A 24,123-nucleotide genomic window follows, 5' to 3' on the forward strand; every position below is an offset into this window, starting at 1 on the left:
CAGTTAAATACACCATACATGGGTGAAATTGTCAGGATGAACGTCGCGTAATGTAAACACAGCCAAATCTGCAATTAGTTTATTGTAGCTGCAATGAGTTTATGAATATATGAATAGTGTATGATGGGCTCTGAGTAATTATATTTAGTTAGCGTTAGGATTAAGACAGGGCCCAGGGTAGCTTGACAACATAAAAAGCGTTGCTCTTTTTTTCAATACCCTACTCTCTTTCCGAGCTTGGCATTGCAATAGCATTCTGTCCTGCGGGTGGCGCTTCGACTGTAGAAGCTGTTCGGTTTATTTCATTTTGACCGTAGAAGAAGAAATTGGCCAGTTGCCCTGCCTGAGCTCTCAGCAAGGTGTCTCCTGCCTGTCTGTCTCCCTTCCTCCCTCCCAGCCCGAACTGCCCGAACTGCCCGAACTGCCCGCCCGCTGCCGTCCAACGCGGCCCCCCGAAGACACACACAGCCCGTTCCGGGTCGTTAACCAAACCACCCTACCGGGCCATCTCTATATTCCACCATGGCGACCAGCGCGAAGCGAAAGCAGGAGGAGACTCATTTGAAGATGCTCCGGGAAATGACTAGTCTTCCCGCGAATAGGAAATGCTTCGACTGTGACCAGCGCGGCCCGACCTATGTCAACATGACAGTGGGCTCTTTCGTCTGTACCACCTGCTCCGGCATCTTGTAAGTCCGATTCTCATTTTTGTCGTCCACCCGGTGCGGACGGGGCGTTTACCGGGAAGGGGAAAGCAGGGGAACTCTGCCGGTGGCTGACTTGGCGGTTCCGTTAGCACGTATGCTAGCGTTCAAGTCGAGACAGGTTGGACGCTAATGTGTACGTCTATGCAGAAGCCTTGCAGGAAAACGTGGGAGTCTTCAAAGGCAAATCCGGGCTGGAAAATATGTACGTGGATAAGTGGGATATGGTCTCATGGGTGTTTTTGGCGTGGTCATGGTAAGCGACGTTTAGTGGTTGACAGAGGTGGCAGAAGTACTCACACTCTGCACTCGCAAACACCGATTCCAACAGTGAAGACTGAAATGGATAGTTAGTTTTTTTAAACTGTCAATTGCGTACAATAAAACAACATAATAAAAGGAGAAGTACTTATTCAACTCCTTTACATGAGTAAAAGTAAAAAAAAAAGAAAAAAGAAAAAAAGAGTACATTCTCTGAAACGTACTAAAAAAAAAAGGATTTCTTACTTCTGTCATGTAGAAGTGTGTCAAAAGCTTTCACGCTGTCTTATACTTAGGTAGAAGAAAGGGTAAAAGTACCGATTTAACTCCTTTACTTAAATAAAAGAAAAGTACAGACTGGAATGTATTTCCGTGCAAAAGTACAGTGGTACGTCAAGTTATAAATTTAATTCCTTCCGTGGTCCCATTTGTAATGTTTGTAAGTCAAGGTAACGTTTCCTATTGAAATGAATGGAAATGCAATTAATCTGTTCCAGACCCCAAATTATGTTATGTTTAGTTTACATTTGATGTTATATATGCATTCCCCCCCCCCCTTATTTTAATCTATGTGCGGTTAAAAATAATCACAGTACAATATCACAATAAGTAAAATTATATTTTATTATGAATAAATAACACACTAAACAAACATAAGTGCTTACTTTATTTGGTTTTAAGTGAGGCGTGGAATAGGACAACACTGAAAAAGAGTCTCCTTCCAAAATAAGTCTTATTCGGATGTTTTTTTCTTTTGTTTATGTTCCATTTTTTCTTACACCAAAAATGGGGCAGGGAACTAGTCTTTTTTTGTTTTGTTTTTTGTTTTGCAATGTCAATCATAAAATTATGAGGCTGCTGTTAGAATTGTGATTGGAAGAAGCGTGTGAGTAGTAAAACTAAAAACACAACATGAAGAATTACATGCATTATATTTAAGTTTAGATGATCCCATTCAAATGCTAACTGGAAATTAGCATCGACTTTGAGAATGATCTTCCTTCAAATAACAAATATTCACACACAAACACTGTGGACATACATACTCACTCACAGGCAAAAAAAATTCCCAATCTGTGAAAACGAGTTATGTTAAAACTTAGCTAAAGCTAAGAGCTGTCTCATTTTAGGTGTATATTGCCTATTTCTTATACCGCATAATGTGACAGATATTTTTTTTAAATAAATATCTTATTATATTATATATAACCCCCCACAAACCCTGTGGACACGCATTTTGCTCCCAGTACGGCCGTGCTTCTCACCCTTTTCACCCCTGATTTTGACGTTCGCAACAGAAGACGAGCCCATTTCCATGTACTACTTGCACTTGTAGTACGTATACTTGGTTGCCTCACATGCAAGTATAGGGTCGCCTATAAGTCTGGATGTTTTTTTTAGATAACAAATGATAATATTGAGGTTAGATCCATTTGAGTAGGCTTGCTTTGTTAAAATCGGTCATTGAATGCTTCATTGCAGAAAGAAGCGGCATGAGCTGTCCATGGAATGCGCTCTCCATGGAGGTAAGTGTGTGCAGATTAATTTCTGCCTATATACAATACATGACGTAGGTCAGCTCATCGTTGTGTCGATCATATTGCTCATGGTTTTGATGAAGAGTTTGGGGGAAGATGAAATAACGTATGAATTCGCTTTTGTGAATTTAAAAGATTGTTCGTTGGTACGGTCGTCGGTCGATTTCGCCGTCGCGTTTTGTGACCACGGCCGTCAGCACGATGAACACCAGCAAGCACAGGACAGTGTTTGTACCATTTTAGTCAATGACAGCATATTAAATTAGAGATTAAACATAATTTTGGGGTGCTGTTGTGCCGATGTCAATGTGCAAAAGTATGTGATGGCTTGGCGTGAGTGAAACTAGTAATGAGGAGAATTGCTGGTGTTTTCTATGTTTTTTTTTCCAAAAGGTTGTCATTTTGGAAGTGAGGGGATTCCGCCCGACAGCAGTGATATGCATAAAATGTGTAACTCTGTCACTTTATAATATAACACAGTCTTTTGTACACACTGGTGATGCAGCAAATTTAGTCTCCAGTTTTGTCGCTGACCTCACACTATAACATGGAAGGCATACTGATTTGGGTTGATGTTAAAGGGGCATTCCCAGGGCAATATGTTGTTTACCAATTGCGATAACAAGATTGATATTAGGGCTGAACAGTTCTGGAAAACAATTGCGGTTATTGGAAAATATTTTTTCCTAGCGATTGTTTAGTCAGTGGGTATTTTGTTGTGACCGGCAACTCCTTTGTGAGCGTTATTTTGCTGTGAATGTCTCTGATTGGTCAATCAGAGGAGCGATAAATTCTTGGCCTGCAGTTGAATACTGTGATTGCTTGTAGACATTTACAAGCGGTTATGAATAGCATAAATGTGCACACTGCACGGTCACAACGTGCACACAGTCTCATTAAGACGGACACACCTAACGAGCACTTTTAGCTTAGCGGTTAGCATTGTAAAGTCACGTCAACTAGTTGGTGAGTTGCCGGTCACGGCAAAATAGCCACGGCGGATTGCTGATCTTAGCCAAACAATACACGACCACTTCAGTATTATCCAACCACGGTCTGCTTTTTGTCATAAGAAGTGCGGTTAATAACGCCAACAATGCTCGGTTTAAACTTTTGTTTCCTCTTACGCCGAACAACGTGAGCCGATTTGTTTGTTTTATTCATTTTTTCCTTTCGGACACATTATTACAGGTTACATCGATCACACAATATCATTAGCAACATTGACAGCCGAAAAAAAAAAGTGACTGGTCCTCATTGAGCTGTGGCAGGGGAGGCTCTCGCGACTCGCCTTAGTGTTCTATTCATTGTGGGTCAATGGGCTACATCTCGTTCTCCCTCAAAAAACAAACGCACTGTATTGGGAAATCAGCACCAATGAACTTGAGTTGAGCAACATGCTCACTATGTACTGTGTGATGCAGTGAAACCGTTCCCTTGTATTTGCTGTTATCTATGGTGTTGTTAGTTCTGATCTGGGCTCTTGGCTAAAATGTACAGCAGTACATCAAATCAGTGTTTCGCTACCATTACTGTTAGCCTATAGCATAGTTGCATATTAAGTGTCGTAATATTTTTATGTTTTGGGAAAACAAACACGAATACTTTTTATTTATGCTAATAGGCAACAGCATTGGAAAAATCTCACGGACCACCACCAATAAAAAAATGCCACTAAATTAATATGCAGATATAATGATGTTGTCTCAATTTACTTATACATTTACCTTTTCAGTTTCAATCTGTAATCCGGGGTTGTTTTGTTGAACACAAACCTACTATGCTGTTGAATTAAATACAAACTATGATCCCAAAGCATTTTAATTAGGGGTGCACCGATCACAATTTTCTGGCCGATCACCGATCTTTTAAAAAGTCTGACCTGCCGATCCCGGTTTTTGCCAATCCCGATTTTTTTTCCCATTACAAGTAACATATACCTTCAGTGTTCCAATCTTGTTTTAATGGAAACCATTGTACAATATCGGTGAAATAATACAAATGGGTTGTTTTAACTGCACATGAAGTAGTTCTCTCAAATAAAAATGAAAATCCTATTAGTCATCTCAGCAAAACAGGACAGTGGCTGACTTTTTCAGACCTCTGAGGAGGGAGATGAGATTGGTGGAAAAGATCAGTTTATTTTTACGGGATTGGCCGATCATTGATCTTCCAAAATTAAGGAAATCGAGGCCGATAGAGTGGCACCCCTAATTTTAATATCACAACACAAAATAAGGGCTGAACAATTATTTGCATTTGCAGAATATTACTATTTGATAAAATGCAATCTATTTGCAAAAGCTGTGATTTAAATGGTCATTATTGGGACATGGGTTTTGGGTTTGGTTTCCGGGTTTTGGGATTTGTGTACTTACTGTGTTGGTGTTTGCTGGATTATTATTTTTCTTTACACTTATTAATTGGCCCGCTAATTTGCTGTTTATAGCTGATTGGTTGCGCTCTGCTGAAATGATGTTCCAGCCAGACTACTGTGAAAAGTGTACTGTACTACACTGACTGAAGCACTCTTTGTGCTGTTTGGCGACACATTAGGTTTAGGGGTGTTAAAAAAAAAATAGATTCGGCAATATATCGCGATATTACAGCGCACAATTCCTGAATCGATTCGATATGCGGCCGAATCGATGTTTAAACATAATTTTTTTATGGAAATATTCAACAAGACGTTTTACTTAGGGTTAGACGTCTTACTTAGGCCACAAACGAACGTACGCACACACACACCACAGCATGGCGGGGCACAGAAAAACCCTGTGAGGAAAGGTACCCAGGAGGAGCTCATCCACACTGAGAGGGACGAGGGACGACTGCCAACGACCACAGGGAGCAATGTCATCCCAGAGACCCCTGGCCCAGATTTACCGCGGCCTGCCCCACACAGAGTGAAGGGCGCCACAGTCCCCCGGGGCCAAGGGGCCCCCAGGACGACCGCCCGCCCGCAGGAGAAGACAGCCATCCCTCCCAGTGCGGAGGCTCCCCCATGATAAAACTGTTATAAGCCTGAAGTTTCAGATAAATAAATACATTTTCATACAAATCTTACGGTGTACATGTACAAGTTTACTGACTACGGTAGTATTTTCTAAATTTGAGTAAAAAATAAAAAATAAATAAAAAATAATCAATTTATAGATTTGTATCGGGATTAATCTGTATTGAATCGAATCGTGACCTATGAATCGTGATACGGATCGAATCGCTAGGTACTAGGCAATTCATACCCCTAACTGGGCTAGTGATTAGCACTGGCTTCCAAGTTCCTCTGGCCTCTCTCGTTTGATGTTGCATGCTTACGCTACTTCTCATGAGTGGTAATGATGCTTATTAGAAGTGTAGTTGTGCCGTCACGGAGGTGGGGATTAGTTACTTCAAGGCGAGGATCTGCACCTTGGGATGATAATGTTTTGCTGCACCATACCAGCTAGCAAGCGCTGCTCGTAGCTTGTGCCTCGATACGGCGCATGTTATTGCGGTTGAGGTTCGCTCGGAGCTGATTGGTGTGCAAGGCCTGTCACTGGTGGCATGCCACTTTGGATTGGTGAGCTTGATGGGAGAGAAGGGGAAGCTGCGTTTATGTGTGTCAGTCAGTAGATTTGCAAAAAAATCAAGCTTTGACCATTGCGTGATCACATTGTGTGGAATAGCGATTTCGATGAAAAAAACGATAAATTGTTCAGCCCTACCCCGAGCTCACAACTGCCAACGCTGCACTCTGATTCACTGACTCCCGTGCCACTCACCCTGGCAGACACCACCTTTTTGAAGCTACACACACTCAGTCACAGATATTATAGTGAGGTGGGCCGAGTGGACAACAATAATACCAGCACCTCACATATACATTTTGTTGTTTATTTACATGTAAAATGAGTTTTTATCTGATTAAACAAAGGAATAATCAAATAACTGATTCTAAAAATATTTGATAGCTGCTGCCCTAGTTCTGTCATAGAGCACACTACCTTATAGAAATCGACTTCAAATCCTTTTGCCTCATTCTATGGGGGTCAAAGGATACTGCAGAGTTGCATTAATCAGCATTCTCACATCCTTCCACAATTTCTGCTCAGCATAGACTCCGACCTAACATCTCCAGTACTTTACCTCCAGTGTTGTTTTTAAAACCCTTCCCGCAGGCAGGTTTTTCCACCAGGACTTCTCTACCGCCCCTCCACTAGTCTTCTGGGAACTCTCTCAGCCGCCCTGAAGCCTCCCCAGCAGCTTTTTAACAGGACTTGCATGTTTTGACAAGTAAACACAGCCTCACGTCTCTCCAAGGAGAAAGCAGACCTAATAGCGTATGATAAAAAGAAAAAGAAAAAAAAGTCTTTAAACACAACTTTAAAATGAATGCACATTTAAACACATTAATATATTTTGACAGAGCAAGAGCAATCGATAACAAAAATATTTCTAGAGTGTAGCTATCCATCTATGCTCACAGTAAACAAATCATGTTTTTCTTAAACTTAAAATTTCATAATATACATCAATAATAATGTCCAAAAATGTATATTATAAAATTAACCTACAGATGTTACTTTTTGTAGATGTTAAAAGCAGGATTACGGTGGACTGGAATTCAAGAATCTTCAGCAAAAACTATGGAAAGATGATTTTTTTTGGGGTGGGGGGGGGGGGGGGGGGTGTCTTAGAAAAGTTTAATAATTTGCATAATTCCATTCAAAAAATTTAACTTTCATCTATTATAGATTTAGGGCCCACAATTTTAAACAAAGTATTAATTAGGTTATTTCAGTTTTACATTTTTTGCTTTTTACATAATTTGGGTTTCCATCTTGTAAAAGCCACAAAAACAGGATTTCAAAAAATTACAATACTGTGAAGAAATCACCATGTATACTGTTTTGCAGGAGGAAATAAAAAGACACAAATTAGGATGACGTCAAATGAATGAAAATATGGATTTATTTTTATCGTTGTGATCCTGCATGCAGATTTCATCTTCCAGCGTGACCTGGCCCCTGCCCATACCGCCAGTAGCACCAAAACCTGGTTTGATGCCCACGCCTACACAGTGCTTGACTGGCCAGCTAACTCGCCCGACCTAAACCTAATTGAGAATCTATGGTGTACTATAAAGAAGAAAATGAAGGCCACCAGAAGAGCTGACAGCAAGCATCAAGAAAACCTGGGCTTCCAGGACCCCCAGGCACATCGAGGCAGTGATTAAAGCAAAGGGATTCCCAACCAACTACTAAAGATTGACATATCGTTTTGAAAATACAGTACAATCCATCCATTCTTTTTTTCAGCCTTCACATTTTTTGAAACCCTGTCTTTGTGGGTTTTACAAGCTGGAAGCCCATATTGTGTAAACATACTAAAAATAAACAATGTGTAATACTTTAATTTGTTTAAATTGTGGGCCCTCAATCTATAATCAATGAAAGTTTCACTTTTTGAATTGAATTATGGAAATTAATCAACTTTTCCAATTTTTTTTGGAATGGGTCTATGAATTTGTTTTCAGTCTTTAGAAAGACACTTGATTGGGATGAACATTGGCACTTGTATAATAGGTTTGTATGTAAAAATGTCAGCACTAAAATTCAAAGCCCTAAAAAACTCAGCAGTGATTGAATGTGTTTTATACGTCTACATTTCACACATCTTGTGCACCCCACTGGGTGTGGCCTGTGTTTTTCTCCATCTCAAACTGTTACGTCATCAATGGAAAGGAGGCAAGCATCGTAATGTTTCCTGGCTTGTTTTATCACGTTCTGTTGTCACCTAGCGTCTGAAAACAGTGACCAGTCGTCACCAAAACATGCATATGCACATTCCTACTGTTGTCCACCGGCACCTAAATTAGATATAAAAGCGATCGGCACATATTTGGGGAATTTATTGATGTGCTCTGAGCCCTTGCTTGATTTTAGGTTACTGATTTCTCCAAAACAAATGGGTGAAATTGAAAATGCTTGCTCGTATCATTTTCCTGATCAACTCATTTGCTCCCAAAAACGTATAGATACGTTCTATTTAAAATGTTTTAGGTGTCCCAAAGACGTATTTAAATGTTTGAAGTGTCCCAAAAATGTATTTTTATGTTTTAAATTGTTTTGTTTTTTAATGCTAGAGCATACAGAAGGCTTTGATGCAGCCTCTCAACTGCAAAGAACGGTTGAAGAAATGGTAGTTATTACACAAACAGTCAGCAGAGCATAGGAAATGAACCAGGACCATGTTGAAAAAAGCTCTTTTCTCTAATGTTTTAAACAGATTTGTGAATAATGATGAAACTTAGCTATATTCTAATGCTAATTGCTACAAAACGGAAACAGATAGAAATATACTTTTTTTTTTCTGATGAGAGAAGACACTTTAATCTTTCTTTTGGTAGGTTTCATGTTTTTATAGCAATAGAACACGATATTCTGTTTTAGTGAAAATGGCTGGGAGTGAATGAGTTAAAAATACATAATGTGAGTTTCTGAGTGAAAAATGAGCCACCCACTGGACGATCTCTTTAATCAAATAGATCAGTCAAACCAAATAGGGTGTCGCCATCTACTGGTGGATGGAGGAATTACACCCAAAATAAATGAGGCAAAACAAAAGTTATAGTATAAACGGCACCAAACAAAATCTGCAAAATAACGGGACTGCAAACCCTGAACTCGCGATGGCGGGGGGTTTGCTGTATGAGCTTTCTACTAACAACAGTGCGCTTGCATTGCCACAAAATGGTCTTGCTTTCACTCTCTTGCTTTCTGGTCTCACACGCAGTCACACGCACACACACACATATTCAACATAACTAATAAACCAGTATGCCATGGCAGGCTTTCTCTGTAAATTAAATACATGGCTTAGCTTTAGAGTTGTAGGCAATGAATGTGAGATGCTGGGAAATACATATGCTTCCCATCACACTACAGACCGCTTCCAAGTTTTTGTACGTCCTGTTACATGCTATAAGGTGTAGTTGTGTGGACCCCATTTTACTATGGCGGACTAGGTTACTCATTCACAAACAATTTAGAAATCTCGCTTCCACGACAATCACGTTTCTTATTGAGATGACGAGTGGCTTTAGTGACTTTGATGTTGTTTAATGCAGTGCGGAGAGTGGCCGATCCTTTCCAAACTAGCTCCAAAAATTCTGCTGACTCACTAGACTGATTCCTCTGTTGGAATTTTCTTTGTATCCTGTCTTTGCTTGTGAACACACACAACAGCGATGTCTCTTTCTCTGATATAGCTTGCTGTGACAGACTTACTGGTGACCCCGGGTAGTTTAAAATGAATTTCACCATCTTCAGAGTTCAGACAGTCAGGTCTGTTGCTGTAGTCATGTGACTTCAAAAGTCTTCAAAATGCAAAACCTGGATTGTAATTTTGTGTTGTGTAGGTTTTTTTTTCTGTTAAATGTTCTCAATGTTGTTGTTGACATTCTAGTCATGACTAAGGCTTGTATGTTTAAACCCAAGTGAGAGGATAAATCAGTTGTGTTGATGCTCCACACATTAAGCTTTCCAAGTGATTTACTCGTGATCATTCAGCTTCGGTTTGAATTCAAGGAATGCAGTGGCAGTAAATGCATGCCGCAGTTGTTTAGTGTTGCAATTTAGGAATTCGTATTTGCTACTGCGGACGCACGCACACACAAGGCATTGGGTTGCATCCAGCTTCTCTTATATTTTAGATAACAAAAATCCCCCCCCCCCTCCCCCCACAGGCGAGGGCTGAACCCCCCACACAGAGTGAAGTCAATCTCTATGACTACTTTCACACAGCAAGAAATTGAGTTCCTACAGAAACACAACAATGAGGTAACACACACTCGCGCAACACTGTCAAAACATCTTGGAATAGTCATGATGCTCTGGCTTTAATTTTGAAGTCATGTTTCAGACTTTTTTTTGAAAAAACATTTTTATTCTGCTTTTCCCCCCTCCCATTTCTCGTCATCCCCTCCCCCTCCCTGCTACTTTGTCTCACCTCTCTCGGTCAACCCACTCAAATCCAACCCCTTCATTCCTCTAAATGCCCCTCCACCCCGCTATAGGTCTGTAAACACATCTGGTTGGGCCTCTATGATGACAGGACGTCAGTTGTTCCAGATTTCCGGGAGCCACAGAAAGTGAAAGAGTTCCTCCAGGACAAATATGAAAAGAAAAGATGGTATCCTAAACTTGCAGTTGTGCTTGAAAGTTTACATACCGTTGGGGTATGTAAACTTCTGAGCACAACTGTAATTGTACAAACGCTACACGTCGCTTAATGACACAAACATGCTATGAATTGTCACCAAAATTCACATGAATATCGCTACTTGTGTTTTTCTCATCATACAGTGTGCTGTTTTTACAACAATAAGCTGTTGTTCAGTTATTTGTTTTGTAGTGTTTTCATATGAAACCGTGATTTGGTTGTTTGCAGCCAAATTGTACTGTTGGATTGACACTGTTAAGTAGAAATGAACCCGTAATTTCGGCATTTAGTACCTGGGCCTTCAGTCGGGGCTGAGCTCTTAATACAATCATGTTGTGACTATAGAAACTTAATCTACGGTACAAAAACACAATACAGAGAACTTTGGCTATTCACGGGGATCACCGCCGACCTCTGCCAATTGATTTGTAGTTACGTATAGATGCCACAAGATGGTGGCAAAGCACTTACTATATATAGCACCAATGTCATGCATCTAGCTAGCATGTACACAATAATGAACCCACATTACATAAGTTATATTCTGTAATTGAATTATTCAACACTAACAGAAGGCCTAATAATAAATAACATGCTAGCACAAACCGACATGACATCATACATGGACAAATGCAGGCTAACAAATGGTATTATGTCATTAAACTTACCTTTTGGCATTTCTTTGCAATTGTAATTGTTAAATGGTAGGGAATACAGGCAAATTCTATCCACACAGTAGACTACACTGGCATCTATGCATTTGGGAGAGGAGCAGAAACTTAACTTTCAGTTATGACTGCATGCAAGGTGCTTTCACAAAATGGGTCATCAAGATTCTATTAGATGCTGCCAAAGAAATTATTTTAATTGCTTTGGTCTGAACACAAAATTGACGTATAAATGAGAATTGGAGAGTCGGAATATGCAATTTTGCTAGCGTGTATTGTCCATGTGCAATATACATCATCTGGAGCAGCTCAGAATCGATATTTATTTAATAACATGACAAAAAACATTAAAAAAAATAAATAAATAAAGCACATCGTACTCGCCTGAAATGATGATGATTATTAAATATATTAATGTCTCCAGATCGCTACAGATGTATTTTCCTCATTGACCTTGACTATAACAAGTGTGCTCTGAACCAACCAATCAGAGGAAGGAATAATGATATCACCAAATATCAGATCATTGGCATTGTGAGGATGAATTTGAAATAAGATTGTTAAAGAAATAGTCCCATTGCTAATATAGATTAAATTACATGAGCCAGCACAACTGACTGACTCAGAAGGCCCTGGGCAGATTAAACTGACTAGGCAACACATTAGAGGCTGAAATCTGATTGGAAAGTCTGAAAAAGTCCAACATCAATCGACACATACTGAAAGCAGTGCAACCGAAAGAACTGCTATGAAATGAAGATGAGAGACTGTTGGGAATAAATTATTACAATTTCATGGAATAAATATTAGAATTTAGGCTGTAAACATAGCTCCGTGTTTCTGACAGCGTTGTTTCGCCAGCACAGAACGCCACTGCTCGAATCAGCGATTACTGCATTTCAATCCGTGGGTTTGCCTTCAATCATGAGAGAGAAAGTTTAAAATCTTAATGTCCCCTGAATTTGAAGGTATGTTCCTCCAGACCAGGCCAGGTCAGTCATAAGCGTCCAGGCATCTGGCTCCTCAGCTAGCAGCACTGGCAGTACCCCAGAAGTGCAGCCTCTCAAGACCTTGCAGCTCAACAAGACACCACTTCGTCAAGTAAGCAAATACATATTGAATCCCACTTGCAATCTCTTTAGACATATGATTTTGGGAACATGCCTTATGTCCAGTCTCCAGGGTTGGTGCGCGCCCAGGCTCACATCACAGCCCAAGAGAAAAAGTTTGACCTGCTGTCGGACTTGGGTGGTGACATCTTTGCTGCGCCACCCAACCAAGCTGTTGCTTCCACCAACTTTGCCAACTTTGCACATTTTCCAAGCCAATCAGGTAATTAAACAACCACCCGTGTTCCAAAGACTTCATGCACATGCTGTCATCATTCCATTACATTACTCTTTTATTCATCATCCAATTTTCCCTTGTTGTTGGCTGCAGCAACTCAGGGTAATACAGACAGCAACTTTGCAAACTTCGATGCATTTGGAAACACTGCAATTCCATCCCACCTGAGCACGTCACCCCCCACAAAGTCCTTTTCCACAGGTACCCTCCCCCCTCCATCTCCATCAGCTTGTCCATATTCACTCATCTCACTGTTTCGTTTTTTTACATTTATACATGTGTATATACATTCATTTCAAAGTTTCTCATCCTCACTGAGATAGCTGTGTAAAAAAAAATTGGGGGGCTGTTTAAAAAAATCTCGTGGGGCACCGGTAGCTTAAAACGGGGGCTGCTGAAAACATGGTGTAAATGCAGCCAGCCAATTGGAAGGGTAATAATGAAACTTCTACCTAACTCTATAAAAAAATATAGCCTGTCAGAAAAATATACATATGCTTATATTGAGAAAGAAAAGAAAGAAAAAAACCCCGATCTCAACAGGAGGAGGCGTGCCAATTCCGTCCAGGTCAAGTGCGCTCCCCATCCAGTCCCACACCGGGAGCTGCACAGAGGATCGCTATGCTGCTCTAGCAGAGTTGGACAACAAGCTAAGCTCCTCTGCAGGCAGCAATGTGCAAGGGTGAGAGACTAGTGGACATACAGTACACCCAGCCAAGTCACTCATGCAAAAAAAAAATTCTTTATAGGAGCAGCTCTGCTCATGTTCAAAATACTTGAAAAGTCTTGAATTCATTTTGATAATAATTTGAGTATCGTGTTTACAAGAAGGCAGAGTAATGTTTTAAGTATTAATGAAAACAAAAGATGCATCATGATTTCTAGGAATATTAAATGGCTCTAATGCAATAACACAGGCTTGTCATGACAGGAATTTATTTGGTCCAGTGCTTGGCTCATCTCCAGCTCAGAATGCACCGGTCCAACCCAGCATGCAGCCCGGCTTTGGAGGTGACTCGTATCATAGTGATCCTTTTTTCGAATGAAAATCTATATATATATATTTTTGGTCATGTAATGGGTTGGTCCAAGACTTGCTTTTTAAAATCGACGCTTCCATTTAGGTGTCCCTTCCACAAATCCCTTCGTTGCTGCGGCCGTTGTCTCAGAGATGGCTATCAACCCTTTCCAGGCCAATGGCAGAGCTCCTGCTGCAGGTGTGTGCACTTTGTAGCACACATGGACATCTTTTTTCTTGTTTGGTACTTAGTTGTGGTTAGGACAGGGCTGGGCAAAGTATGTAACACATACAGCCCACGGCACACTGAGCATTTACATTATCAGGCGTCCGGTTATATTTGTTGTTTAATTTGCTGTTAATTTTTGTCCCCTCAAGTTGGTTAAGTAAATGTATTTATTCCTTTATCAATAGTAGTTAAATAATTTAGTTTAGTTGATTCATTGTAAATAATAAAATGAAAAAAATAGTCAAATGAAAAATACTACAGTTGTTTTCTACATTAATAAAAATGCACGTTTGAAATAGACAATAAATTTTTTTGTTTAAACTATTTTACATAAATATTTCAAATTCCTGTTTTTACTTAATTAAATTAATTAAAATTTACATATTCATTGTTAATTGATCTCATGAAATAATAGTTTGATTTATTTATATTAAAAATACATTTTTGTACTTAATAGATTAGTTGAGTTCAAATTAAATGCATTTTAATTGAAATTTTATGATTAAAAGAAACCATTTTACATATTTTATGTTTTAATTAACTTTTGCCAACTAAAATTATTATTTTTTAATTGTAAATAAAAATTACTAAAATATTTTTTGTATAGTTCTCTATTTTTATAGATATAATTGGTTAATAGGCAAAATCCACCTGTTTTCATCCATCTTTTTCAACTGAAAATAACATACGGTAACGACCAATCACGGGTCACCTATTTTCTGAAACTGAGCCGTGATTGGTTGCTACCTGAGCAACTGCGATGTCATTTTCAGTCAATAGCAAGTGACAAAATGGCCGCCCCTTGAGATGGATAAAACTGTGGATTTTGCTGCTTAACTCATATTCCACAAACGTAATATTAATCAAAATGCCACGTTTAGACTAGTGGGGGCACATGCAACATATTATTGTATATAGACATTTTTGGGGGGTTCTAAAGTTCCTCACTAAAATACAGTATTTTACAAACACGCTTGAACGTTTTCCTTATAAACCTCATTTATGAATGACCTGGCTCCCTTGTCCATTTCCAAATTCAAACGTGGCCCTTGAGCACAAAAGTTTGCCCACCCCTGAGTTAGACGTTCAAGTAAGCTTAGATAATTGCCTGTGTTTTTTAGAACTGTTTCCTCCTTGTGTTGTGTTTATGTTGCGTATGTGTGTTGTAGCCGCCTCATTTGGTACTGGCTCTATGAGCATGCCCGCTGGCTTTGGGAATTCGTCTTCCTACTGCCTCCCAACCAGTTTCAGCGGAAACTTCCAGCAGCAATTCCCTGGCCAGGCCCCCATCCCTTACTCTCAACCTGGGGCCTACCACCCTCAGTCCAATGGTTAGTGGCCTCCCGCATCCCTGTGTCTTTGTAACCCCACGCAGCATCTGCCAGTGATTTCTTTGCACGCATTTAGATTTTCTGAGCATGGCGATGGCTATTTGCCTTGGGAATTGTCGCTTTTGCATGCAGCGAACTAAAAGTCACATCTTGTCAGTAGCAGTTACTGCGCAGTGATTTGAGTTTGCATACTGGTTGTCAGTTCACTGAATGCTTTTATTTGTATCAAGGGTTCTCAAACTTTTTGGGGTCCAGGGACCCCTTACAGGTGAGAATTTGTTCAAGGACTCTCTTATAATCCCAGCGTCGATTAAATATCATTGGCACGTGCACGGCTAATTGCCATTGGAATTTTCAAATTTCAACCATACGGATGTAACGATTCACTCATGCCCCAATTCGATTTTCAGTTCTGAAGCTCATGCCGAAGCCGTTTCCTTTCTTTGTGAGCACTTGGCTTGTTTTGGGGGTACTTTGAATAACAGAAGGGCACATTTGAACAACGCTCTTGAGTTTTTGAGTGGAGTACGTGCTCTTGACATATTTCCGTGAATCGACTTGTATAACAAGCGACATATAGTTTTGTTTGCCATTAAAAGAGTGGCTATGGTTAACCTGGCGTCCTGTACGAGTTATTTTATTTTTTACATTGATGCATATTTTGAGCCGTTTAAATCGATTTTGGATGTATCGTTAATTACATCCCTATTCAACCAAAAATATTTGTGACTTGGTTAATAGTGAAATTGAATGCTATGAAATGTTTTTAAGGCTGAAACCGTGTATTTCTGAAAATACTCACATTTTAGCTAATGTCAAGTTAATATTCCTTTCCTTATATTCACTTCCCCTTTAAATTTCATTTTGAAACTTTCATTTTTTTCCTCTATCGCAAAGGTGCACCCCAATATTCTTGTATTCATTTTTCTTCCTATATTGTATTATTAGAGTTTCTTATAATGGAAGAATAACCAGTCGTTCATCTCTGTTTAAAAAAATATAATCTGTGATATGCTGTGGAGATTCAAGCGCAGTCCTACGGATTTATAATAATAAATCAGATTGAATGGGAATGTTGAAATGTTAGGCTAATGACCATGTCGCTGGCGTTGGGCGGAAATCTTCTAAATTACAGTTTGGCAAATTTCATATTTTTTGTTCTGTCCACATGTGTTGGTGTCATTTTTACAAATTATTAACCAATCTTAAGTGTTGAAAATGGCTTGATGTCTTTGATGACGCAATGTTAATGGTTGAACAAACGATGCCGTTTTTGAGTGACGGTTTAGGAGGTACAAGGTTTTGGCCCGACGCCAGCGATATATGAACCATCCATTTTCTTAACCATGTATATAATAACGCACTTACTTACTCACACAAATGATACAACATAATTTATTGCAGATTATTTTGCCAAGCCCCAAAATATGGTTTACGGACTTTCGGGTGAACCGCTATATACTGTACATGTTGGCCAAAGGCCCAATGAACACGTTTCGTATTTCCTTTAGGGCTCACTCAACTCCTGAAAACAATTTGGCGTGCTGGGGTTTCGTCCCCTCTCACTTCATCCTTACAGTCTAACTCGCTCCATATAAAACAATTGATAAGTTTGATCAAGTTCAAGGTCCCTGTTTGTCTTTCTTCCGAAGGCCCTGCATTCCCAGTCTATGGTCCAAACAAGCCCTCCATGACGCCGTTCGGTCAGCCCATGGCTTGTCCTGGCATGTCCAATAACCCCTTCATGGTGAGCATGAGCATGCTGTGACTGAACGTAGACATGCAATTGTAGTATTTTCCAGGTATGAGTAACTGGATGACTTTTGAACTTATCCTCCCCACATTTGAAAACAGATGTCTGTACTTTCTACCCATGACTTTGTCAAAATAGGCTCATTACTTTTTTCAACCATGGCAAATGACAGACGGAACTGAAATAGAAGCCGCTTCAACTGTGGTTGAGATCTTGATTGACTGATTGATTGATTGAATGAGCTTTTAGGGCAGGGGTAGGGAACCCTGGTCCTCGAGAGCCGCTATCCTGCCTGTTTTCCATGTCTCCCTACATCAACACACCTGATTGATGAACAAGGTCAGGCTTCTACAGAGCTTGCTGATTGTCTTATCAGTTGAGTCAGCTGTGTTTGAGGAGAGAGACATGGAAATGGACAGGACAGTGGCTCTCGAGGACCAGGGTTCCCTCTCCCTGTTTTAGGATCTTATAAGGCGGGGAAAACAAGCAGAGCAGCAACATGGAGGAGCGTAAACTTTGGAGCATTAACAACAGGGATGCAACAGATTCAGAGAAGCAAAAATCGTTCCCATTCATGGCCATTTTGAACAGAATTCCTATCTTACAATCCAAGAAAGAATCGTGGAAAAATGTCTTGTGCCAGCCTAAAAACCCACACCATTGATTTTTTGTTTGCGATTTATTTTTTTCATGGGTTTTACTGTACCGTTATACTTAAATTGACTTACTGCAATATTTAAAACCAGGAGAACAGATAAACACTATGGGCACACTAATAATAATAATATTTTGTGAAAATGAGGCGAGCCTGTTCGAGCGCCTCAGCTCACGGAGATCTCTCCTTTTTTTTCCCTCTCCCTAACGATGACGTCACGTCATTGCTGCCAAATTACCGCCTGCATGGCTAAATGACCAATATCACCACCACAAATGTCATCTTTAGACTTCATGTTTTAAGTGGGTTTAAATGAAAGTCAAATATAAAGTCACAACTGGTACTCGAAACAACTTTGCCGATTCACGTACATCTCCCGAGCCGAGCGGACCTCCGGGATGCGTCAAGCATAAATCAAGCTTCATGTCCCCGCCCGAGCGGAGCGCATATTGGATTTTTGATGACGTCGAGGTCGGATATATGCGACCGGGCCGTTCAGACTGCGGTCGCGTTGCAAAAATTCGGATACGTATCCGATCTAAGACCACATATGAAAGTGACACAGGTCGGATATGAAAAAAATGGAATTGAGCCGTTCGGACAAAAAATCCAATCTGGGTCGCATTTGCCTGCAGTGTGAACGTAGCCTAATTTAGGCGCTGCTGTCAACCACAACTCATGGCCAGACACTCACACGCAAACTCACCGATGTCACATACTGCCCCACCAGGCCTCGTTTCTGAAACGTGCATGTAAGCACATATCTATACACTTAATCAGTAGTTTTCCTGTTGTTCAAATACATTGACATTGATTTGAAGCAGGGGTGCTCAAGTTCGGTCCTCGAGAGCCCCTATCCAGCCTGTTTTCCATGTTTCCCTCCCGCAGCACAGCTGAATCTAATGATCAGCTAATCAGCAAGCTTTGCAGAAGCCTGATAACGATCCTCATCATGAATCAGGTGTGTTAGTGGAGAGAAACACGGAAAACAGGCTGGATAGGGGCTCTCGAGGACTAAACTTGAGCAAGTGGTTTTTTTTTAAGCATGTTGGATTTTTTTTTTTTAATATGGCTGTGGTTTACTCTATAATTGACAGAAAAAAAGGTACTTCTTACTTTTGTCCTCAAGTAAATTTCAGATTATACACCCCCCCCCCTTTTATTTTTATTTTTTTTAAACAGTATTTTTAGTTCTGCTTAAATTCAGAATGTCAGTAGTTTTGCCACTTCTGCTCATTCCTGTGACCCCTCTTGTCATTGCAGGCAGGAGCCCCCACCGGACCATTCCCATCAGGGGGTACCTCAACCAACCCGTTCCTGTAGCACAATTCCCAGTCCTCATCACCAGAGGGCAGCATGCAGCACATTAGTCAACACACCGTTCAGTCACACTATTAGTGGCACTACATTTCTTTCCACACAGTTTACACTATGAAGGAGAACAAATGACTTTATTGAAGACTAAGGGACTGTTGGGTTGAAAATGTTTGGACTATATACAATACATTGTTTTTTAAAATTTGTTTATGCCTGTACGCTGTGTGCATATCATCATTTGTAATCATATTTACGTATGACGTATAACGAGGACTGTGTTAACAAAAGTGAATAGGCACTAAAAAAAAAAAAAAACACTACACATATTTTAAGTAAGCGTTTACATTTTACCAACAGGGTTCTGACTAGATAAATCCGTGATCTGGGGTTTGACCCAACCATGGAGAAGCAGGTTTTTCATTTCAAAAAGGGATTTGTTTTTATTATCCTAGCATAAATGCTACTAAACTGGCACTTAGGCCCACATTGTCCATGAATAGCCTTCACAAGCAGAGTTACACTTGCCAATAACCAATAGGAGCTTGCAAAAATGGTGTACCGTAAATCCATGCAGGTTGGTTGACATTCTGTATTGCTGTTATTGAAAATTGTGAAACCAAAGGTCATCAGTTGGAAACCAAGGCCAGATCTTTTGAGTAACTGAAGGCAAGTGGACATGAGCACAAATGCAGTAAAGTGTCCAGAACATTTGGATAAATTGTGCAAAATAATCCAAATAACCTCTCGCTGTCAGATGAGCAGGTCTCGGATGTTGACAACGTGCAAACCATGTTAATGTGAGCTTCCTCAGCGTGGGCCCGACTGCATTCAGGTCTGAGTTTCAATCTAGGCCTTGTTTTATTATTGGTTTACTTTGACTCTGGACATGTATTAGGGTCTCAATTGTGCCGCTTGTGACTAACAAATAAATTTCATGTGTTTCTTGTCTTTACAAGAATAGCTAAGTCAATGTGTACATATATAAATATATGTATAAATAAATTAAAAGATTTTTAAATACTGCATCCTTGTAGTTATTTGAGCAAGAGTCAACTGTACTAGGGGTTCTCAAACTGGGGTCCCCAGATAATATTGTATCATTAAAAAGGGCATACCTGCTGGACATATGGAGACCAATTAGCCAATAAAACAAACACCACTCCTTCCTACCATAACTGTAGCTTGAGGCCAATTAAAAGCTCTGACGTGGTTGTGATGCGTCATCACATAGCATGACATCAATACATGAATAGTCGCTTTTTAAAATTGTATTTTATTTAATAAACACAATTGTAGAAAGGGAAGGGAATAAAGTCCTATATTTCAAGACCAGAAAGTCATTCCCAAACAATCTGAAAAACTTAGTTCCCTTGTGAAACTATGATTTATATTTTACATAATGGAAAAGATGACTGTAATTTTAGGATTGTTAGGGGATAGGCCTACTTAATAAAGTTTGAAAACACCGTACACTTAATTGTCTTTTTTTTGTGTGTAGAGTGATTAAATATACTGTATTGATTTGCTTTTGGTAATTGCACCTAATATAAGTAAAACATCACATGGCGTGTTGGTGGTGCGTGTACTATGCATTAAATACCATTAAAGTAATGGCGCACGGTTACTATGGCAACGCAAATAAAACTGTCATGGCGTCGCTGTTGACAGACCCGCTGTTTGAAATCTCTGGACGGGGTCCCTCAACAAATAAAAACTATTACAACTTTGTCGTTACCAAGACAGACGTAAGTATATACACTTGAGTTGTAATTGTCAAAAACTATTTGCCCTGGTTTTATGGCTTTTGCCGCTTTTTCCAGTTACTTCGAACGCCGAGTGCAAATAACCGTTAGCCGTTAACGTTAGCCAAGTTCATTTACCACAACTGTTCATGTATTAGTAAAACGTGAGGGTGTTAATTGAGACAAAAATTCTCTATTTTTTTTTAAATTAACACCCTCACAGCGGTACATTATTAATTTAATAAACAAATGTGTATAATTGTACACCACACCGTACTATGAGTACCCGATTAAAAAGAACATTTTGACAGCATTAGACAAAATTGAAGGTATTTTTTTTCTATATTAATGTTGTTAAAGACATAATACAATTGAACATTCAAACAAAATAGGCTTTTCAACGTTGTGATGGTCTCTTATGCCTGCCTGTCAGTGTTTCCCAAACTTTACTGAGTCAAGGCACTCAATAAACATAGAAAACTCTCCACAAAACAAAAATGTCACAAAGGGTATACATAGAGTATTGAAATAATGAAAACCTCATCTCAGTTTACTTACAAATTCACTTAGTATAAAATCTGGGCCAGTTAAATTATACAACGCTATTATTCTGTTGTATGAATGAAAGGTTAAAAGTACATTCTGCCATCAAATAGAAGAACATTTAATTGTTCAGCCTGTCGCCATATGTTGCTTTTACAACTGGATGCACAAAGACACTTTTTGTTGTTGTAGTAAACAATGTTTTTTTTTTCCCAGCTCAATGAAATGAAATTGGATTTCCCTCACGGTGGTTGGGAATCACTGCCTTTTCTTGTGTCTCCTGGCTATGTATAATTCTTATAATACATGCAGGTGATTTGGAGATGGTGGATGATATCTCCGCGAGCTGTATACAGGCTTTCAAAGCCAGGACAACTGATCATGTCTCACGAGGATTTCATGGATGACAGCAAGCTACAAAGTAAGGACTTTGTATGGGGAATAATAATAATTTATGTTGCGTTAATTGCCCTCATACACAACCCTGCTAAAGAAATTCTTAGATTTAAGCTCACATGCTATCTATCATGAGCAGGATAAGTGGTGGAACATTGATGTGTCAGGGAATGTGTAATGTAAGAATAACGGAGTTTATAGTACATGTAGGCACAATCTAAGTATCGATAAAGTCCACGTAGTCGTTATTGTCTGTTTAATTAAAGTAATTTATATTGGCAAATGTGGTCTTCTTTGCAGGCGAGCTCAGGACGATATTTGGTTATGGTGCCTTGAAGTACACTAAGGCTCTATGCCAAGGCCAATATGATTACCTGGAGCGCCTTCCTGACTCCTTACTTCTTCAGATCGTCAACTACCTGGAATTAGAAGATGTGGGTCAACTTGGACGAACTTCGCACAGGTTCAGGCAGGTGAGTTCTCCCAATGCATCAAGATAAAAATTGCACCTTGAACAAAAACAGACTTTTTGACCTGTCCACTGGGACCTAATTAGAATTACAATGAAAACTAGAAATAATATACAGGTTGATCACCACCTATGCTGCAGTTCACCTCTCGCAGTGCTGCTATAATGCAGATTTTTTTGTGTGCATTGAAAAAGTGTTTCAATGTAATTAAAGCATGAGGGAGGGCTATTTTAAGCTTTAGGGGCTTTTGAGTTCACTGATTGTATCGTACTGTACTTTTCAACTCTGTTGGTTAGTTATGTGGCTCAGAGGAGTTCTGGGAGCAGGCAGTTCGGCGGCGCTGCAAAACAGTTTCCCCTGAGGTTCCTGCCCTGGCGCGAGAAGTTGGTTGGCGTAACATCTTCTTCACCAACAAGTTGCAGCTGCAGAAGCTCATCAGCCGCCGCCGGCTCAGGGCCGAAGAAGAGAAGGCCGAGCTGACTCCTGAGAAAAGGTCAGAGATATCTTGTTCTGACCTAAAACCAGTCACTGAGGTGGAACACACAATGGAGGGAAGAGAGCACTAAAAAAAAAAGGAAAGAAAAAAGTTGCGCTTCACCTGTCCATATTTTGCCTACTGTTGTAGTGATTTGCCACTCATTATCCCTTACAGTATTTCATTTAAGTGTTCACATTCTTTGGTTGTATGGATCATGTGTGCCATCTGAATGTTAACACCAAAAATAAACGTGAACTAATACACTGACAAGCCACATTTGTGTTACATTATTTTGCTATATCAGAGGCTAACCACATAATACAATTACTGTAATAGTTAATGAATACCTCCCAAAAATGAGCATTTTTTTTTGCTTTGTTAAATGTTATTAATGCTCCAAAAACTAGGAAGTAGACTTAATTAACAAGCAGATTGAGTTTTTTAAGTTATTGTTATACTGTACTAGAACTGTGACAAGAGTTCCTAGAAATAACAGAAAGTCAAAATGTAAAGTCTGGTTGGACTTTGAATGCCACTTGAACCTTGATACAAGGTATCAAGAATTTTTATGTAATTATGGATTCTGCAGAAATGTTATTTTTTGCCTTAATGGAGTATGTTTTTGTGCAATATCGTGGATAGAGAGTCTGGTTAAAAAAACACCTCCGACATACAGTAAAACAGTATTACCGGTACTTATTTCTTAACTTATCTCCTCAACCCTATCATTCTGTCTGGTACTTGAGAACCCCCTACTCTGATTGGCTGACAAGTTTCTGTTAAAAATATCCACACATACAATGATATGAGCCAAAATTCCAAGGTGTTCTCCAGATGTCAAAATTACTGTAATGTTTTTTTTTCTTCTTTTTTTTGAGAGAGAGCTCAGTATTCGACATGCTCTCTCTCTCTCTCTCTCTCTCTCTTTTTTCCTCTTTTTCTTTTTTTTGTATGTGCGTGAGTATGTGCATGTGCGGGTGTGTGTGTGCATGTGTGTGAGCGTGTACTCATTAATTCACCTAAAACCTATTAAAAATCCCATACCGTTCACCTAAACCAAATACTTCAGAATCCAGCTAGAGTCGTGAGATTGTCAGGAGACCCGAGGAAGGATCAAAGAAAAGAAAGGAAAGTGAAATCCAGCACCGACCAGACATCACCTACTACCCACCGGGTTACCAACCAGAATCTTTCACCAACCCCAGAAACATCTAAATTCCAACAAATTAGGGAGACCTCAAGAGACCAAAGGAAAGACTGAGGAAAGGAAGGAAGGACAGATGAAGCAGAGTGAGATCCACAGACATCAGCCTCCACCGATTCAACGACCAGAGGAAGAAGCAGATTGTGTTTGAATTTCGGTAGATGCTGGTGTGGTGGATCTGGCATGCATGAAAACCTCCACCAGAGAGGGGAGCCGTCGACCCCGGTCAGGACAGAGATAGCACAACCCCCCAGGGCCCCCCAG

At 39.8% G+C, this 24,123-nt stretch overlaps 2 protein-coding genes across 5 annotated transcripts; both read left to right on the forward strand.

The window, feature by feature from the left end:
- Window positions 1–331: 331 nt before the first annotated feature.
- On the forward strand, window positions 332–20,044 carry agfg1b (ArfGAP with FG repeats 1b). Of its 4 annotated transcripts, XM_086096963.1 has the most exons (12): window positions 332–689; window positions 10,233–10,326; window positions 10,563–10,678; window positions 12,345–12,477; window positions 12,552–12,708; window positions 12,817–12,924; window positions 13,267–13,405; window positions 13,655–13,734; window positions 13,848–13,940; window positions 15,140–15,301; window positions 16,954–17,048; window positions 18,973–20,044. In XM_086096963.1, the coding sequence occupies exons 1-12, from the start codon at window positions 523–525 to the stop codon at window positions 19,030–19,032; spliced, it is 1,404 nt and encodes a 467-aa protein (XP_085953089.1). In that variant the 5' UTR covers window positions 332–522; the 3' UTR covers window positions 19,033–20,044. The 4 variants fall into 4 exon arrangements, with proteins under 4 accessions (XP_085953089.1, XP_085953097.1, XP_085953113.1 ...); XM_086096971.1 differs by lacking the exon at window positions 16,954–17,048; XM_086096987.1 differs by lacking the exon at window positions 15,140–15,301.
- Window positions 20,045–20,647: 603 nt separating this feature from the next.
- fbxo36b (F-box protein 36b) lies at window positions 20,648–22,925 on the forward strand. Its single transcript, XM_086084969.1, has 4 exons — window positions 20,648–20,771; window positions 21,624–21,732; window positions 22,008–22,180; window positions 22,474–22,925. The coding sequence occupies exons 1-4, from the start codon at window positions 20,676–20,678 to the stop codon at window positions 22,741–22,743; spliced, it is 648 nt and encodes a 215-aa protein (XP_085941095.1). The 5' UTR covers window positions 20,648–20,675; the 3' UTR covers window positions 22,744–22,925.
- Window positions 22,926–24,123: the final 1,198 nt, after the last annotated feature.

Source organism: Leptonotus elevatus, chromosome 1 (genome assembly GCF_054856555.1).
Source record: "Leptonotus elevatus isolate MCC_2025b chromosome 1, RoL_Lele_1.0, whole genome shotgun sequence".
NCBI lineage: Eukaryota > Metazoa > Chordata > Actinopteri > Syngnathiformes > Syngnathidae > Leptonotus > Leptonotus elevatus.